At 35.9% G+C, this 20,851-nt stretch overlaps 1 protein-coding gene and 1 long non-coding RNA gene across 8 annotated transcripts; both read left to right on the forward strand.

Moving 5' to 3' along the window:
- Positions 1-1,369: 1,369 nt before the first annotated feature.
- On the forward strand, positions 1,370-17,422 carry LOC110881340 (probable serine/threonine-protein kinase fhkB). 6 transcript variants are annotated; one of them, XR_004863198.1, is made up of 5 exons: positions 1,370-1,647; positions 1,765-1,829; positions 2,754-2,838; positions 6,944-7,036; positions 9,321-9,368. XR_004863198.1 is itself a non-coding variant. In XM_022129635.2 (4 exons), the coding sequence occupies exons 1-4, from the start codon at positions 15,214-15,216 to the stop codon at positions 17,274-17,276; spliced, it is 960 nt and encodes a 319-aa protein (XP_021985327.1). In that variant the 5' UTR covers positions 15,105-15,213; the 3' UTR covers positions 17,277-17,422. The 6 variants fall into 6 exon arrangements, 1 of the variants encoding a protein (XP_021985327.1); XR_002559704.2 differs by lacking the exon at positions 9,321-9,368 and adding an exon at positions 7,312-7,454 and having other exon boundaries at positions 1,370-1,675; XR_004863197.1 differs by lacking the exon at positions 9,321-9,368 and adding an exon at positions 7,312-7,454.
- A 406-nt stretch (positions 17,423-17,828) lies between these two features.
- LOC110881358 lies at positions 17,829-20,240 on the forward strand. 2 transcript variants are annotated; one of them, XR_002559707.2, is made up of 6 exons: positions 17,829-18,233; positions 18,399-19,016; positions 19,151-19,246; positions 19,341-19,456; positions 19,528-19,591; positions 19,905-20,240. It is a non-coding gene; the product is annotated as an uncharacterized LOC110881358 (long non-coding RNA). The 2 variants fall into 2 exon arrangements; XR_004863215.1 differs by lacking the exon at positions 19,528-19,591 and having other exon boundaries at positions 17,830-18,233.
- Positions 20,241-20,851: the final 611 nt, after the last annotated feature.

Here is a 20,851-nt window from a genome sequence, read left to right on the forward strand (position 1 = left end):
GTTTCGAATCCATAACCTTCTCAACCACGTCATGAGGGCTTTAACCGAATGCCACACATTTAGTCACCGGAGACCCCATATATGACAACTAAATGGAGCAACAGCTATCACACTATCTTGAATCGTCGAAAATGACCTAGGAAGTTAATGATCTACTCGAATAAGGAACCTCTAATTGGAAAGCTACAAACCACCATGAGTCAGGTGTGCTTGCCTGATTCCTCTGTTAGCAACCATAAATTGTGGCCACCGTTGTCGTCTGCCAATTCTCTTAAAGGTATGTATCGTATGAAACTTCTACCTTATGCGGTTAATAAAGCAAACGAGGCAGGAAATTATTCCATTAGAATTAATAAGGATTCAATGTTACACCATCTTCAGGGTCATGAGCATGCATGTGCATTGTACGTGTGTGTATGTGGATGTGTAAGTGTCAATAGACGTGTATGTGGATGTGTAAGTGTCAATAGACGTGTATGTGTATGTGTTAGTGTATATGTGTGCGCATGTGTATGTGTATGTAATTATGTAGAGTGTGTATGTATTAGTGTGCGTATGTGTGTGCATGTTAGTATATGTGTATGTACGTGTTATTGTGTTAGTATGCGTATATGTGTGCATGTGTTAGTATATGTGGATGTGGATATGTATGCATGTATACCCGTACGTATCTATATGTCTTTGTTTAGTATGTGTCTACGTGTTAATATATGTGTATGTCTGTGTTATTGTGTTAGTGTGCGTATGTATGTGTATACGTGTATGTATGTATGTACGTATCTATGTGTGTTTGTGTATGTATATGGAATTGTGTATGTATGTGTGTACTGTGATATGGGTGAGCACGAACCGGTTCGGTTTTGTTTTGGGGTTTTCATAACCGAATTTGAAAATTTTGGTTAATTGGTTAATAACTTAATTTCGACATAAACATAAAACACAATACATAAATTTGATTTAGTTTTTATAGGGTTTATAAATCTTCTTAATCAAAACATAAGTGAGCCCGCTCGGCTCGGTTAGAAAGTGAGCCCGCTCGATATGGCTCGGTTTGAAAGTGAGCCGAGCTAGCTCAGCTCAGTTAGAAAGTGAGCCCGCCCGGCTCAGCTCATAACGAGTCGAATTGGCTCGGTTTGGCTCGTTTGGTAGCTCAGCTCGGCTTCGTTCGGATTATTTTCTTTATAATATATTTATTTTTATATATTATAATATATTACAAAAAACTTTTTATTATTTATATTCTTAAATATAGATTGTAAAAAAAATATAAAAAATAAATAATTTAATCTATAGGGACGATATATTGTCCTTGTAGAATTCTTAACCATTGAAGACTAAATGTCGTCCCCATAAGGTTTAAAATTTTTGCCAAAAACAATTATACCGCGCACCAAACACCATTTGCCCCCAATTTCATTTCTTCCACTCTCACTATCACAGTGAGCACCTCCCAGAATTTTGCCCTAAATCAACCACCACCGTGTTCAACCAGCACCTACGCACCTTCAACGGGCTCCAAGCAGCACCTCCGCACCTCGCACTAGATCCACCCTCCAACAGCCGCTGTTTCCAGGAACCACCACCACCACCACTGTTTGCACTCACACGAGATCCACCCTCGCACCAGATTCTGCCAAACACCTTCAGGTCACTTGTTTAATTCGGTAGTGTCAATGTGAGTCTGGTTTCATATTTTTGCATTGGCACATGCTTCTACACTTGTATGCATATAAATAAAGCTTATTTTTATATTTGTCTACACAGAGTCTCATTGATGCATGCTGTGAGAGTTACTAAGATCCAATCATGGAAAAGAGGTCTTGTTTGAGGTGATGATATTTTTCACAGCTAATTATTAATTATTTATTTATTATTTGTGTATGTCTATGTCTTGAGAGACTTGCTTGCACATTATACATGATTGCACTTATGTGATCTGAACCAGAGGTGGAAAAATTGGCAGTTCATAAATGGGAGTTTTTGGTATGGATCGAAATGGGTTGTCCTGGCTGAATAGATACACTTTTTTGTTTAGAATTTACATGCTTTTTATACATATCTAGTCTGTATGTATTTTTTTTTTTAACAACATCGACTATATTTTTTTTAACGCCCCAAATCTGCTCTCCAAACTAAAAAATTAGCTTTAAGCGGCGCCCAAGCATTCACATAAAAATGCCAGCATCTCTTGGAACAGTCGATTTAGAGCAGATTTCCAGACGTAGCGCTTTTGTGGAGAACTGATCGTCTTCGCCCTTCGCCCAGCACCAAACGTCATTACCCCCTTGTATCTTTACCCGCTGCAGAATACCCATCAAAAGCCCCAGCTGGGCCCATCAAAAGCCCCAACTGATCGTCTTCGCCCTTCGCCCAGCACCAAAATTCATTATTTATGCGTTATAGATGTATGCATTTAGTTACTATAACAAATCTCTTTTATATACACATTTTTATAACACATACAAAATAAATTTGTCAGACTTGCAAAACTCAGCAAGATAGTTAATTTATAACTTGTTGTGAAGTTCACCTGGGCTCAAGTTCAAAACCACTAATGCACCCAAAATAGTGTTACAGACTTACAGAACCACCACTTACCTTGTGGTTAGAGCTAGCATTGAGCCAGTAATAGAACCATTGTACCTTCTCTTCGTCCCCAAAAAGCAATGTCCTGAGCCTTCTTTCTTGATTCTTAAGTTTATATATAATTTGTATGTATGTATCTATAAAAAGAAATTATATTTTTCTGGCAGTTGAGCTGGCATATGTTGCTGTTGCCTCTTGGATATATGCTTCTAGGTAGTTGAAGAAGGAGGTGATATCTGACTTCTCTATCAGGTGTGTTTTTTCGGTTCTTTGTTTCAAAGAATTTCGGTCATCGGGTCGGGTCGGGAAATTGTCGGGTCAGGTTTATGCTTATAACCTGTTTGATGTTGTCAGTTAACAACGTGTACGTTGCTTATAAGGTTTTTTGAGCGAAAAATGGCAAAAAAGGCCAAAAATCTGCAGGTTTTTTCAGCAAAAAAAAAGAAGGTTTTTATCATTAAAAATGTCAAAAAAGCGCAGGTTCTTTCAGCAAAAAAGGCCTAAAAACTGCAGGTTTTTTTCACCAAAAAAACCCCCAAAAATGTAGATTTTTCAACAAAAAATGTCAAAAAGTGCAGCGTTCAGAAGCGTTTATTGTATGTACATTTCTGTCTAAATGTATTTATGTTTATACACACACACACACACACACATATATATATATATATATAATTATTAATATTGAAACAGTTATGACAATTGATAAGAGTTGGATTAAATTGGGAAACCGGAATTCTCCGGATTTCTTAAACGGTATTCGCAACTTTATAGAGATTGCCAAGAACCATGTCGACGATCAAGGCAAAGCGTTTTGCCCATGTCGACGATGTTGCAATGGGATACGACATGATTTGAAAACAATAGGAAACCACATACACGAGAGTGGGTTTCTATCATCATACCGAACATGGCATTATCATGGTGAGGAACATCCACAGGCTGAGGAGATAGCAGCCCTTTTCTCTCACCGAACACATACTCTCACAACAAGCAATGAGATGTTTGACTTAATTGATGATATTATGGCGGAACAACTTACTCATACCCCAGGAGCTACACATACTGCTACACCTACCGAAGGAACAAGTACTCCAGCAATAAATGATGGAATTGGTTTAGACCCAGAATTTGATGAATTGTTCAAGGAGCTCTATACCGAGTTATACCCCGGTTGTAGTTGGATGTCTTCCCTAAGCGGCCTAGCAAAATTAATGCATATGAAAGTCATCAATAAATGGACAGATAGTTCATTTGACCAACTTTTAGAGTTTTTAAGAGTTGCATTGCCAAAAGAAAATAAGATTCCAGCCTCACACTACGAAGCTAAGAAGAAGATGAGTAAGATTGGTTTAGGATATGAAAAAATCCATGCTTGCGTTAATGATTGCGCTTTGTTTTGGAAGGAGAATGCCGAGATGGAAAACTGTCCAGTTTGTAACGAGGGCAGATGGATTGACAAAAACACAAAGGGGAAGAAAATAGCAAAAAAAGTGTTACGCTACTTTCCTTTAACTCCCCGGCTTCGACGAATGTATAGTTGTAGATTCATAGCAAAAGATATGATCTGGCATTATACTGGACGCTCAACAGATGGTATGATGCGTCATCCGGTTGATGGAAAGGCATGGCAAGAGTTTGATAAGAGCTATCCAGAATTTGCTCAAGAACCCAGAAATGTTCGTTTGGGTTTGGCTGCTGATGGATTTAATCCGTTCAGTAACTCGACTCAAGCTTACAGTATGTGGCCAGTAGTGTTGACAAATTATAATACACCACCGTGGTTATGTATGAAAGAGTCTTCTTTTATGCTAACTTTGTTAATTCCCGGCCCTAAATCACCTGGAAAGGACATTGATGTTTTTCTAAGGCCGCTGGTGGACGAGTTGAAAATGTTGTGGAACGAAGGAGTCCAAATGAGAGATGCCTCGACCAAAACTGTATTCAAGATGCGTGCGGCACTATTATGGACTATTAATGATTACCCTGCTCGTAGCAGCTTGTCTGGATGGAGTGGTCAAGGGTATAAAGCTTGTGCTACTTGTAACGAAGACACACCCTCGTGCCCTATAAACAATAAGATTGCTTTTGTTGGTCACAGGCGATTCTTGCGCAGGCAACATAAATTGAGGCAAGATTTGTCATTTGATGGCAAAAAAGAGACGAGGCGTCCTCCTAGACCATTGACTAATGCAAGAATATTAGAACAACTAGATCGTCTCCCCGATCGTGTTCCGGGGAAACATTCTAGACATGGAGGTGTGAAAAGAAAACGTGCTTCGTTTGAGTTGAATTGGACCAAACGGAGTATCTTCTTTGAGTTGGAATATTGGTCTTCTCTCCTTCTCAAACACAATCTTGATGTTATGCATGTGGAGAAAAATGTGGCTGAGAGCTTGTTGGGTACTTTGCTAATGAATGAAAAATCAAAAGACACACACAAAGCAAGACAAGACTTGGAAAAGATGGGTATTCGAGAAAATTTATGGCTAACAAAGAATAACAACAAGGTCAACCAACCACATGCTCCCTACTCTTTCACAACCGATGGACGAGAACATTTTTGTGAATTCATTAGAGGAGTGAGACTACCTGATGGTTTTGGATCCAACTTTAAAAATAAGGTGCTTTCTAATAATTCAAATATAACCGGGTTAAAATCTCATGATTATCACATCCTCATGCAACGATTGCTACCAATAGGGGTCCGAGCAGGTGTACCTACAAATGTTTCAACAGCAATCACTGACCTTTGCACATTATTTCAAAAAATTTGTGCACGATCATTAGATGTGGAAGACATGTATAAACAAGAAAAGAACGTGGTAAATATATTATGCAATTTGGAATTGGTATATCCTCCAGCATTTTTTGACATAATGGTTCATCTAGTTCTTCATTTACCTCAAGAAGCTATTCTTGGTGGGCCTGTGTATATGAGATGGATGTATCCTTTCGAAAGATACATGAAAAAGCTGAAAGGGTATCTCAGAAACAAAGCAAGGCCTGAAGGCTCAATAGCAGAGGGTTATGTTGCGGATGAAGCATTGACATTCTGCTCTATGTATCTTGAGGGTATCCAAACCAAATTCAACCATCCCGATAGAAATGCAGATGCCGACATTCCAAAGAGGCATTTGCATGTGTTTTCATCTCAGTGTCGACCAATGTCCAAGGTTGAAATCCTTGATCTTTCTGAAGAGGCAAACAAATCATTACATTATTTTGTATTGAACAACTGCCATGAAATTGAGGACTACAAATGGTAAGTTTTTTATTTTTTATATTCATTTTAGCTTGGGTTTTAAAAAGCGCGCCTGAGGCGCAAGCCTTGGCGCCCCGTCGCTTTTGTGCGCCTCTCGCTTTTTAAAACCAAGATTTTAGCTATTATGATAAACTAATTTAAGCATTTTGTCCCTAATTCAGTAAATTTAAATCCGACTTTCCTGGGCGGGACATGAAAACAGAATTTTCCTCATGGTTTAAATATGAAGCAGATACATCTTCATCATCACATAATATGTCTCCGGACTGTACCAACGAATTAATGGCATTGGCCTATGGTCCAACAAGAGCATGTTCTTACGATGCTTGCATAGTCAATGGAGTTAGATTTGTGGTACACAGTCGTGATGTTCGACGCACTACTCAGAACAGTGGTGTTGTTTCAATAGGAGAAGATGGTACTCTATTTTATGGTCAATTGGAGCAGATCATAGAGTTGAAGTATCTACATAAATATTCGGTTGTACTATTTCGTTGTAAATGGTTCGACACGTCGGGTAAAAGATTAGAAAAGAAAAACAATATCGTTTCTATCAACATTAGTCGTGAATGGTTTGTTGGTAACGAATGGTATGATGATCAACAATATATATTAGCGACACAAGCTAAACAAGTCTTCTATCTCCAAGATCCTTCTCGAAGCACCGACAATTGGAGGGTTGTGGAAGACGTTCACCATCGAAAACTCTGGGATCATCCAAGTATGAGTATTGTTAATGAGATAGATTTATTGCACGACACACAATCATCAGATTACAACTTGGTAGTCGACTCGGGCTTTGATGAAAATAACAATGATGATGAAAATTTCATTGATGGTGATGGTGAATTTGATGTCGACGTCAATGATGAATTTGATGATTATGAAGACAATGAAGAAGATGATCTTTTATACCCTTCAGATGAGGAAGTCCAAATAAAAGATGATTTTATGGTTGACGATAACGTCGATCTTTTATACACATGTTATTCTAGTGATGATTCTGATTGAATGTATGCTTACTATTAATTCATTTTAAATTGTTTAAATTATTTTTGTTTATTATATCTTTATTACATGTTATTTTTTTTGAAGGAATGGCTGATGTTGCACGTGGACACGGGGGAGATGGTGGGAGTCAGGATCCCAATAGGAATTCAATCAGAATCCCTAGCATTTGCGAGTCTTGTAAGTTGTTTCGTTTAATCATGTATTCATATAATTAGTTTTTGATCAAAGCGTTTTTATTATGTTGTTGTGTTATTTGTCTCGGTTAGGGTCAGGATCTGATAACCTACAAAAAGACATGCATAAATAGAAATTGTAATGGAGCATAAGGTTTTTTTATACACAAAGGGTCATTGTTTCGATCTGGTTGTCTAAAATCAAATAAAATTGCTGGTCGACTTAGATTAGAATATCTTTTCAATTTGCTAACTTTTGAGTTTTACGTATCAATGTAGCACAAGCCAAGAGAAAGCGTGGACGGGGGAGAAATGTGAAGTTATTTAAAAAATGTGAACAAAACAATTGTAACGCCCTGCGTTTTCAAACTTCCTACATTTAGAAACCTTACGTGAAATTCTAACTTTGGAAATCTTGTGTTCTTATAACCATTCTTTCATTGTAATCGTTGTAAAATACGGAACTTGCTTCGTAAATAAAACTTGTACGTTACACTTTTACCTAGTTAAATCATGTTTTATTTCATATTTCACCTTGTTACAAGTTAGGGGAAACATTGTTGCATATTATTACACAACTTAACTAACAAAATTACTCATTATAATGTTTTAAAAAAATAAAAAAATAAAGAAATATGGCAGCCCAAATTCAGCCAAATTCAGCCCCATATAGTTGGGTTTTGTGGGCTAGTTTCAAGGTGTAACCCCTTCTAAACACTTCCAAAGCCCAACCCATTGAAACCCTAATCCTTCCCCCTATAAATACCACTTATAACCAGCCTCCATACCACTTTTGCAACCCTAAAAACTCACAAAACATCCACCAAACCGTAGCTGAAAGTAAGGGTTCGAGTAGATTGACACCCCTTCACGAAAATGGGCATAACTCACTCAATTCTTATCCGATTCACTCGATTCTTTTTCCTACTTGCTTGTATAATCATGGGGTTCGATTCCTAGACTTCTCCTTGGAGAAATCAGACCTGGAAATGCCCCGAAATAGTCCATAAACTTTCTGTTTGTTTTTATGTTCATCAAAAACTTGTTTAAACCTATGCAACTTGTGTCTAACACATCTCATACCTATGTCCTAATGCTTACAACTTATCCCATGGTTGGTTAAGCTTAAAAACAAGGTTGAGACATTTAAAATCAGAGGATTAAACCTCATAAACTTGGTGTTTTGTTTAGGGTTTTTAACCCACAAGTCATGTCAAACATTGTCTTTGATACATGAGTGATTATGGAACAACTTGGGTTGTCCAAACATACAATCCTCACATGATTTGATGATTTCTCTTAGTTAGTGTGTATATTTCTTATTCTTTATTGTATGTTCATGACCCTCCTTGGTTGTTTTTTTTACATCAAGTGTAGTGGTGAACACATAGAGGTGCCTAAATGGAAGACTTGATCTTCCTACCTCCTACATGACTTCTATGACATTTAGAGGTACCAAAATGAAGATTTTAATCTTCTACCTCATGCTTGAACTATTGGACATATATTATATAACCTAAATATATTATTCGAATAATCGAATCTTTGATGATGAACTAGTGTTCATATGTCGGGGTACTAGATTACATCATCCTAGACTATGATAACTTGTCACGATTCTAATGGAATCTTGTTCCATGAAAACATCTAAACTCCTTCGAGTTTCCTAGTGTCAAGAACAAGCATCATATGTACTAAATGATTATTTTCCATGTTATTCTCATATCTTATTTTTATGTTGTTTTAAACACCGAATCTCGACTCTAAACATACTTGAACCTTAACCCTTATACATTCGGACTCTAAATCTCTACTCGTCAACAACTGGATAATCGGAAAACATATGCAAACTTTGTGAGTATACTCGTATTTCCCCCTTTTTACTTTTACCACTTTTGGGGTGTAACATGTTTACCTATTGAAAACTTACACATGAACCTTTTGTTAAACACATGAACGTTCCTATAACATGCTTGTATACTTGATGGCTTGATACTTTAAACTTGGGTTATTCTTATGTGTTGAACTTATCATTAACTTCGTACGAGCCAAACCTTGACATATGTAGCGCTATAGGATTAACGACCCGCCCGTAAACTTGAGGTTATGTCTTGAGCATATTGCGTTTTCTTGGTTTGATATGTTAGACACATGCCATGTTTAAATGTTTATCTTGAATCACATGCTTGCTATGAGGAATTGTTCAAACTTATCTTTTGCTATGTACGTATCAAACTTGTATACTCGCATTTGCTTTTGCATTGAACTTTATTTTAAACATGTTACAGGTTGAGGACGATGATGCTATGAAATGAAGTAGCGTTGATGCCTAGATACATATATAGACGTTAGGGTTTAAAATGTTGTATCAAAATTTTGTTATGTTATCATGTTGTTATGTTAAACTTGTCGTATTTGAATTTCTTGTAATGTTGACTATTTGAAGTTATGAAATGAAATGAAATTTGGATTTTCTAAATATTGTCACAAATAGCGTTATGATGTCTCTAGCAATCTTCACACTTCGTCTCATCCCGATGTTTCCGCCATTGGTTGGGGTGTGACAGATTGGTATCAGAGCCATAACTATAGGGAATTAGGAAAAGTAGGAATGCTTTAGCCTAGTCTATAGTTTTAGAACCTTATTCGTATGCTTTGCTTGGACTACTACATGATACTTTATTTGTTACTTATTTATGCTCTTTTAAACATGTATGTTACTCATGTGTAATATTCGACATGTTATTCTTACGCATTAATGCTTGTTTTATTATGTGTTAACAGTTGTTTCGTTGTTCGATTCTTTATGTGTTATTCTTGACATATTTCTCTATGTGTTAATACTTGTTTTATTTCATTATTTAAGTATCATCCTTGATATGCTTTCTTATGTGTTTATACTTGTTTGTGTATCTCCTTCGACATACACTTCCCTCATGCATTTTACTCGATTATTCTAAATCCGACAACACTCATATTGTACAAATGAGACGAATTCACCAAAATAGGCGTGAAACCCACAATTTAGTGAACGACTCTCAATCTATCTATTCTTCTTTTTACACGAGATATCGCCATTGAGCTAGGAGTGAAATCCACATCTAAATGGCAAATCTCAAATTTCAAATTCTAGTGGACCCTCGTCAACATGTCGAAATTTAAATTTTGACCCGACGAGTACCAACCACACTTAGGATACGAAATCGTCAAGATAGGGGTGAAACCCGCACCTTGTCGACTAGTTCCACTCCTTGATTTTTTTCATAAATCCCGCCAAGTCTCGAAACTTCGATTGATTTGGGACATGTAGTAACCGGAAGGGTAAATACCGTTAACCGACTTGTCGGCGAGAGTATTTTACCTATTAGGCCAAAGCATGCTCCTCAAATTCAAAAGACTTTTCGACCACTTTGGTTAGTCAAAGTTCCGTTTGGAACACTCCAAACTTTGGTCAAACATGTGTTTCTATTGTTCATTTTATACGATGCAATCTTTCAACCTCGAGTTTACCTTTGATTTCTCTTTTCACACGCACAACATATCGAACCTTTTCGATACATTTATATATGCATGATTTTCATATAATTTAAATTCATATTCCTTGTAACAACTAGTGGAGAGGTATCATCGAGATTGGAGTGACTTCCTTACCTTGACGATTGACTCCACCCCTCTTCCCTTAAAACGACCTCACCAACGAGTTAGGGGTGATTCCCTTACTTAGGTGACCGTTACCCAAAACTTCTCTTTCAAAATATTTTATTATGCAAACCCGATCATGTTTTATACCTAAATCATTTATCATTATTCAAAATACCTACTTATACCGATTTCAAAATACATTGTTTATCAAACGTACTTCTTATTCTACCACCCATTTTCACTCAAATCATATACACAAGATTCTTAATCATGTCTTTACCGTTTTACTACATGAATTTCCAAACCTTACGAAATGCTACCTATCAATTTAATCGGTCTAATGAATCTCTTGCCCATGAACTTCACATCTGATTTATTAACTGAAACACGTTCACATTATATCATCATACTAGAGACTTCCACTCTTAATCGAAATCAAACTAACCTTTCTCAATTACTTATAAGACCTCATAGATGTTATATGACCGTTTACCAAATACTCTTTCCAACATCAATAAATCCTTTGTTAAAATTATTTTTAAACAATCACTAAGTTCTTTTACTAAATTTCTTTTCTTTTCTAAGGGTCGACGTTTTCACAAGAACTTTCAAAGTCCAAAATTTTCATGTTTTGATGCAAATGAAACAAACCCGTTATTTAAAAAAAAAAAAAAAAAAAAAAAAAAAAACCTTCTCTACAACGCTTAACTCGTCATCCAAATTTCATAACACGTGGGCTAGAAGACTTCATGGGGACCGACAATTTTCAACATACGTGAACTCCTTTTTTTTTTAAACAAAAGTAGCATTTCAATCATTACAAAATACGTTAAGCATGACCAATGAGTACTTTATGTTCCTTTACATATACAAACTATATTCTACCTTTCAAACCAAGCTCAATCTAATTTTGATTCGGCAAACTCAACGTTTTGTTTAAACAACTATACATGCACATCATCATACACATTTTAGTCGATATCTCGCGATAACATCATTTATATCGTTCGTATCTACATACTTAACCTGTTTTTTTTCTCCGCAATGTCTCAACGTACACCATATACGCAATATTTATTTTTCATACCTACACCTATGTTCATACGTTTTATGCTTGTACTCATACACATACTACTTATACGTTTTACGCTTCTGCTTGTACACATACTACTTACATGTTTTATGTTTATGCTCATACATACATGCGTATTCATACTTAAACTTATGCTCATACTTTCATCCTTACTCATGATTCGTACATTCGTACCTATACGCGAGCGTAATCCGAGGGATTCGCTTACGTGGGTCCCATACATGCTTAAACATAAACATGCTTACATACGACATTCTTCTATGTACACATTCTTATTTTCAAATTCATGTATACCTTGATTCATACATAACTAGTACAAGCTATGTGGATCATGCGACAATCAGTATAATCGCGGGTGCACACGGGATTATAGTGATAGGCGTATGAGAACCATAGAGTGTACTACTGTGTATGGTAAGACACGGAACGTAACATGACCCCGAGTAACGAAACGGACGTAATGTGGTTAAAACATGGTGGATACGCCGCTGGTACTTCCTATATATAAGTGTTTTCACCATGTTACCAAACTTTCGTAAAACGTGCCATGAGAAATTCAGTGTGTTGCAGACCTTTTGGACCTAATACAACTTCACGCAACTCACAAACGCATTATATCCGATTATTCATGACGAGACTTCATCCTTAACACACTACGTTCATCTATCCAACACTTATGCTATTCACATACTTGTACTCTTTAAGAGCCATTCGTTCATTCTATACTCGTATTATTTTATACAAAACTCGTTCGCAATCCAGCTTGTTTAAACATTTGAGTCCTAACTTACCTCATTACCTATAAAATAGCCTCCCTATTCTTGATTCTTGTGTAACTATACTTAGTATCTCTCTATTGCTTTATTTAAAGTAACAAACCTTTTCGTCCCTCTCAATAAACAGGTTTTACGAAAGTATGATTTTTTTATACTATCCGTAAAAACTTCCCCTTGCAAATCTACCTTGATGTTCTCCAAAAATTTGGTACTTTTCAAAACTTTCAAACTTCCCAAGTTTCAATTCTTAATGATCACCTTTATGCCAAAAACTCTTTCAAGCCTTCCTCTTGAATAAATTTCGGGACGAAATTTCCTAAAGGAGGGGAGACTGTAACGCCCTGCGTTTTCAAACTTCCTACATTTAGAAACCTTACGTGAAATTCTAACTTTGGAAATCTTGTGTTCTTATAACCATTCTTTCATTGTAATCGTTGTAAAATACGGAACTTGCTTCGTAAATAAAACTTGTACGTTACACTTTTACCTAGTTAAATCATGTTTTATTTCATATTTCACCTTGTTACAAGTTAGGGGAAACATTGTTGCATATTATTACACAACTTAACTAACAAAATTACTCATTATAATGTTTTAAAAAAATAAAAAAATAAAGAAATATGGCAGCCCAAATTCAGCCAAATTCAGCCCCATATAGTTGGGTTTTGTGGGCTAGTTTCAAGGTGTAACCCCTTCTAAACACTTCCAAAGCCCAACCCATTGAAACCCTAATCCTTCCCCCTATAAATACCACTTATAACCAGCCTCCATACCACTTTTGCAACCCTAAAAACTCACAAAACATCCACCAAACCGTAGCTGAAAGTAAGGGTTCGAGTAGATTGACACCCCTTCACGAAAATGGGCATAACTCACTCAATTCTTATCCGATTCACTCGATTCTTTTTCCTACTTGCTTGTATAATCATGGGGTTCGATTCCTAGACTTCTCCTTGGAGAAATCAGACCTGGAAATGCCCCGAAATAGTCCATAAACTTTCTGTTTGTTTTTATGTTCATCAAAAACTTGTTTAAACCTATGCAACTTGTGTCTAACACATCTCATACCTATGTCCTAATGCTTACAACTTATCCCATGGTTGGTTAAGCTTAAAAACAAGGTTGAGACATTTAAAATCAGAGGATTAAACCTCATAAACTTGGTGTTTTGTTTAGGGTTTTTAACCCACAAGTCATGTCAAACATTGTCTTTGATACATGAGTGATTATGGAACAACTTGGGTTGTCCAAACATACAATCCTCACATGATTTGATGATTTCTCTTAGTTAGTGTGTATATTTCTTATTCTTTATTGTATGTTCATGACCCTCCTTGGTTGTTTTTTTTACATCAAGTGTAGTGGTGAACACATAGAGGTGCCTAAATGGAAGACTTGATCTTCCTACCTCCTACATGACTTCTATGACATTTAGAGGTACCAAAATGAAGATTTTAATCTTCTACCTCATGCTTGAACTATTGGACATATATTATATAACCTAAATATATTATTCGAATAATCGAATCTTTGATGATGAACTAGTGTTCATATGTCGGGGTACTAGATTACATCATCCTAGACTATGATAACTTGTCACGATTCTAATGGAATCTTGTTCCATGAAAACATCTAAACTCCTTCGAGTTTCCTAGTGTCAAGAACAAGCATCATATGTACTAAATGATTATTTTCCATGTTATTCTCATATCTTATTTTTATGTTGTTTTAAACACCGAATCTCGACTCTAAACATACTTGAACCTTAACCCTTATACATTCGGACTCTAAATCTCTACTCGTCAACAACTGGATAATCGGAAAACATATGCAAACTTTGTGAGTATACTCGTATTTCCCCCTTTTTACTTTTACCACTTTTGGGGTGTAACATGTTTACCTATTGAAAACTTACACATGAACCTTTTGTTAAACACATGAACGTTCCTATAACATGCTTGTATACTTGATGGCTTGATACTTTAAACTTGGGTTATTCTTATGTGTTGAACTTATCATTAACTTCGTACGAGCCAAACCTTGACATATGTAGCGCTATAGGATTAACGACCCGCCCGTAAACTTGAGGTTATGTCTTGAGCATATTGCGTTTTCTTGGTTTGATATGTTAGACACATGCCATGTTTAAATGTTTATCTTGAATCACATGCTTGCTATGAGGAATTGTTCAAACTTATCTTTTGCTATGTACGTATCAAACTTGTATACTCGCCTTTGCTTTTGCATTGAACTTTATTTTAAACATGTTACAGGTTGAGGACGATGATGCTATGAAATGAAGTAGCGTTGATGCCTAGATACACATATAGACGTTAGGGTTTAAAATGTTGTATCAAAATTTTGTTATGTTATCATGTTGTTATGTTAAACTTGTCGTATTTGAATTTCTTGTAATGTTGACTATTTGAAGTTATGAAATGAAATGAAATTTGGATTTTCTAAATATTGTCACAAATAGCGTTATGATGTCTCTAGCAATCTTCACACTTCGTCTCATCCCGATGTTTCCGCCATTGGTTGGGGTGTGACAACAATGGTGATCCACTACCCATTAACTTTACTGCTCAGGCACGTCAGTATAAGTTCACTGGACCGCATGCCCAGGATTTTATAAGATTTATCTCCAACACTATTGCAAGCGTAGTTCCTATGCATTTTAAAAGTTGGCAGAGTGTTCCACCTGAGTACAAAAAATCCGTTTATCCCGTACTTTTCGTAAGGGCTCATTTGTAATGTTTTATTCATATTTCAGTTTTGTAACTTTTACATATTTTCTAATTATTTGTTTTTATAGGATTACTTTAATCTCAACATGTATAAAGATGGCGACGCCGACCAGTGGGCAGGGATTGAGCTCGGAATCATTGCCGAATGTCAAAGTCGCTACAGCAGTCGAAAGAATAAACTGCATGAACATTTTCAGGCAGTTGGAGGTACTAAGGATGTTGATAGAGCAAAGAGTTGCCCACCTAGGAATTATGATTCGCAAAAGTGGGTCGACCTTATTGATATATTGTTCACGGATCCTGCCTATATAAGACAAAGCAATGCAAATACAGAAAACAGAAAAAAACAAAGATACCCCAGTTATCATGGTAGTCAATCTTATGCTCAAAGGCGATACATAGAGGTAAGAAAAACTGTTAGTTTTACCTAAATGCGTATTAACATACCTATTGAATCTGAAAAATAGTATATTTGTTGTTTACAAGGAGCAAAAAACTGGAAGCCCAAACTATATTGCTGTTTTTGAGAAGACACACTACAAGGAAGGGCGGGGATGGGCAAACGATATTTGTGCAGCAGACTGGGTGAGTAAAAAAACATTTAGTTGTTTCCTAGTAGTGTTCTTTCTGGGTTAAAATCCTAGCAGCAACGTTCTTTCTATTTTATACTTTGCTGGAAACTTAACTAGACCCGGCAAAGGGGTTGGGTCGGGTTGCGGGTCAAAACAGGTCAGTTAAAAAGGGGTTGGCGCGCTTAAGGCGTGAGGCGCCCGAGGCGCCCATAAAAACGCTTTTCGCGCTTCGCTTCAAACAGGGGCGGATCTACATTGGTCGGAACGAGTTCACACGGACCCACTGCGTTTCGAAATTTTAATAGATATTATATATAGTAAACTGGAGTGAACCCATAAGTATTATTAAAGGTGAACCCATACTCAAATAACAAACTTGGTTCAGTGGAATAAACCTCCTGTTTCCCCTAAAGAATCCTGGGTTCGAGTCACGTTTTTATCTTTTTTTGTAATTTTTATTTGTTTCTTTTTTATTTCAAATCTGTTTAAACTTCAAACACACATTTAGGGTAATTCAAGTACAAACTTGCTTAGCTATACCAGTAGTAAATAAAGCTTAGCCATACCAGTAGTAAATAAAGCTGCAATAAGTTCTAATTTGTGTGAAATTTTGATTTTATTTCCTTGTCAGCTGCAATAAGAAAGAAATCGTTCTATTGTAATTTTAGTTAAATTATAAGTATGTGGATAAGAAGCCTACTGTGAATGCTCATAGATGTAAATTAGCAGGACCGGATATTAGGAAGGTTGGGTAGATGGTGGGCTATTTAGGCGAATGATGTAGGTTTTGGTAGTGTTTTTGGTTAATTTAATGTATGTGCTAAGTTGAATGAATACAAACTAGAATGAGTTGTTATTCTTTATTATTAATGATGGAACAGGTTAGTTTTATCGATTTTATCCAGTTATGCTGTCGAATTTTAGTAAAAAAAATCTAATGTATCTTTTAATGTAGGGTAAAATTCAAGACGAGTTAGCTAGAGCGTCGAGAGATGTCGATGATACTTCACCAGTTGATGAACTCGAGGTACTCAAAAGTGCCTTGGGTCATAGGAATGGGCACGCACGCGGTGTTGGCCGTGTTGTTAAAAATGTCACCCACGAAATATCGAGCTCATACCCCCCGCCAAGACAACAACAACAATTGGAAGAAATGCAAGAAGAGATGCAACAAATGCGACAAGAAATACAAGAAATGCGACAACAACAACAACAACAACAACAACAACAACAACAACAACAACAAGTGCAAGTGCAACCATTCTCAAACCAAGCATTACTGGAACTACTACAACAACAACAACAACAACATGCGTTTCAAATGCAACAAATGGAAGCACAATTTCAAAGCCGACTTAATGAATTGAAACGAAAAATGCGTCAAGTTGACGAAGATGATGAAGATGATGATTAGACTTAGATATTTGTATTAAACTTTTAATTTGAAGTTTGTACTCGATAACTAATGTTTATTTTGAAGCTTGGACTTGATAACTATGATGAATATTTTGTATTTTGAATCTTTAGTATAATATGTAGTTTTGAAATTTCCTGTTTAAATTCAGTTTAAAAAAGCAGGTTAATAATTGTAAAAAAAAAGTAAAACACATTAAAAATAATAATCTGTAGGGACGATATATTGTCCCTATAGGAAAAAAAGAAAAAAATGATTTTTGAACTTGGTGGAACAACATATCGTCCCTATACATTTAAACCAATTTTTTTTATTTTAACTCTAAAGGGACGACCTTTTGTCTCTAAAAGTTTAAACCAAATTTTTAAATTTTTTTTTATTTTAACTTTATAGGGACAACTTTTTGTCTCTAAAAGTTTAAACCAATTTTTTTTATTTTAACTTTATAGGGACGACTTTTGGCCTCTAAAAGTTTAAACCATTTTTTTTATTTTTAAATCTATAGGGACGACTTTTGGTATCTAAATGCTTAAATCTGTTTTTTTTTATATTAACTCTATAGGGACGACTTTTGGTCTCTAAAAGTTGATCTATGGGGACAACACCAATAGGGACCACCTTAATAACCTGTAGGGAGGGGCCTATAGGAACAAAAGATGTGGATACCATATATCGTTCCTATAGGTTAAAAATACTTATAGGGACGATAAGTCGTCCCTAAAAGTTTAAAAAATTTGGTTTCCACAGGTGTTTTTCCTTGTAGTGGACCCACATAAATAACCCATATGACCATGACCCGCAACGTGTTACCCGCTGAACCCGTGACCCGATAACCGCGTGACCCGTAAACAAACCCGATTAATCCAACATAGTTGCCTTCTATTGCACCGTCGTTTCCCTCTAGTTCAGCGCATCTCTCCTGTCCGTTGTGTCCAGTTGTCCTCTAAGTTCATATGAGTATGTTGTGGCTAAATCTCTGTTTTTATTCACTCGTTGTGATGTTTAGAATATGTGCATACCAAGTGTTTGATGAAATGTTTGTGTTAGTTTTCCCTCTAATTTATTCACATTTGTCTAAGTACCTTAACTACCTTTGTTGCAATTATTCTTGATTGTCTGTAGGTTGAGTTGGACATGGTGAAGATTCATATACTTGCAAAGGATAAAAGTTGGAACTGTTGAATGCGCTTCAGGTTATAGTTAAGACACTTCGAATGCTTTACATATACCATCTTTTTTGCTTCTGTTTTGTTTTTTTTTCTCCACAATTTAGTTGGTCTGATTTCGCATTTAGTTGATTAGGTAAAAATATATGCAGGTAGATCGTAATATTTATATGGTAAAAAAATTTTGAATATCAATGGCCACTTGTTTAAAAAGTATTTACACTTATAAAAGATTGTGACATAGTTTGGTTAGTATTAGATAATTCGACCATGGTGTATAACTTGTCAGTTTGGGGCTGAATTGACCAATAAAATGTGTTTTTTTATTTACAAATGCACTCTAGCTGTTTGGTAAGATGCCTCAGTAAACTGTATGTTGTAGGCTTGTAGCATCATTAACAAAAGTGTTTGATGAATTGACCAATAAAATGTGTTTTTTTATTTACAACCCTCTCTATCACATTCATCTGGTTCCCTTTGGCACCACTCACTACAGATACCTTCCAGTGCACCATAGCTTGCCTTCTTCACTCAAAGTATAAGTCTAGCCAGTCAAGTTCCTATAAGAAAAATGGTATGGTGTCTTTTTCTAGTTTCTTTTAATATGCCTTTTTCTAGTTCCTTTTAATATGCCTTCTTACACAATGTGATATAATGAGCAGGTTATTTGCAAATAAGTTATGAGTCTAAGTTTGCAATCATGAGCAGGTTATTGTAGGTCGTCTAAGTTTGCAACATGGTGGCATACAACACAGGAATGGTGAGACAAAGTTTGTGAAGGCATCATGGAGCCTAACTTGTTAGGTAATTCTAACTATGTTTTCTATTTAAGATGAATTTATTGGCTTTATTTAAAGTAAAAAGGCTTAATTCTATTAAGCATGATTTACATGGGCAGATCCACTCTCACAAAAAACCTTGTAGAACTGCTAGCTGAGAATAACCAACTTCTACCATTGAATGGTGAGACAAAGTTTGTGAAGGCATCACTGAGGTTGTTGCATTTTGTTTCAGGTATTATTTAGCTCAGTTCTATTTTACAAATAGTTGTTTAGTCTACTTAAATATTCTTTTTGTTTTGCAAGATGATTCCAAAGGGGTTGCTCTCGACTTCGATAATGCATGCAGCTAGCTGAAACCATTCTAGAGGTCTTTTCATACTTTAATTTGAATGCTATTTATGGTATTTATCTTATAATGATATTCTAAAGTCTTTGGTTTCCAAATACATTTTCTGCATTTTTTTTGTGTTTGGAGGTCTGGTTATCCCCTGAGAATTCTGAACACATTTACTTGTATGTATATATGTGGTGTGTGTGTGTGTGAGTTTATTAGTATAAAACTTGATTAAACGTAAACGGGTCAAATTCGGAAAACATGTACATATTATCCCAAAGTGTATTTAGCACTATTAGTTTTACATTATGCTTCATTTTGGTAATATCATGTTATGTTTTGTTAGGCGGTTTTCTACGGATCGGGTTGCAAGGTTTGAAGAGGTCGGTTCGAGTTGCAAGTGGCATGAAGCGGTCTGTTTGACATATTTGGAATGCAAACTTTTTTGAGCTTCACATGGAAAATATGTATATTTTCAAATGGTATACGTTTGTGTTTCATTCGGAAAACATGTTTTTTTAATGGCAAGTCGGAAGACATGTACCTTTAGGAATCTTGTATAATATTAGTTTTTATTTTTTTGTTTGTTATTTTTTATTTTCAGCCATAAATATTTGTGTATTAAGAATATTTATTGGGAAATTAATTAAATTTCCCAGAAATTTTACAGAATTAAGAAATATATGTTTTTTTGGTGATGAAAAATGCTGCTTTATTGCAAGGTGTGTGGCCACGTGGCTAGTGTGTAATTATTGTTGCATATGTAGTCCAAATTTTAGATGCGGTTGTATCCTTTAAAAGGTGCGGGGTTATGCACCGCATCATCAAAAAAGAGAGCTTTGCGTAATTAATTGGTGCGGCCAGAACACCACATCATCAAATCTATTTCACCGCACCCTCAAATGGATTATGTACTAGTGTGTCACACGAGTTAAAACCGCGTTGAACCAATGACAAAAGCCAAGAAGCAGATCTTATCTCCGATGCCTCCTTCGCGATGGATTCCAGTACCTTAAAGTTTAACGGAGTCACAATCGATATTCCTAACCGCCGCCGTAGGGTTTTCGGAAGAGATGAAGATGAATCCATAATTCAACGAGATGGAATATTTGAAGGAATATTTGTTTTCAAAATTACACTTTGGTCCCTGGAGTTCATCCTTAAGGCAACTTGTTCCCAATATAATAAAACCCTGTTTCATTCTTCACCTAACACCCTCTTCAAGTTCATTAAATTGGAATCAACACGTCTATGACTATACCTTGTCTCGTGGCCCACATGTCTCGTTTGCTA

This window comes from Helianthus annuus, chromosome 1 (genome assembly GCF_002127325.2).
Source record: "Helianthus annuus cultivar XRQ/B chromosome 1, HanXRQr2.0-SUNRISE, whole genome shotgun sequence".
Classification (NCBI taxonomy): Eukaryota; Viridiplantae; Streptophyta; class Magnoliopsida; order Asterales; family Asteraceae; genus Helianthus; species Helianthus annuus.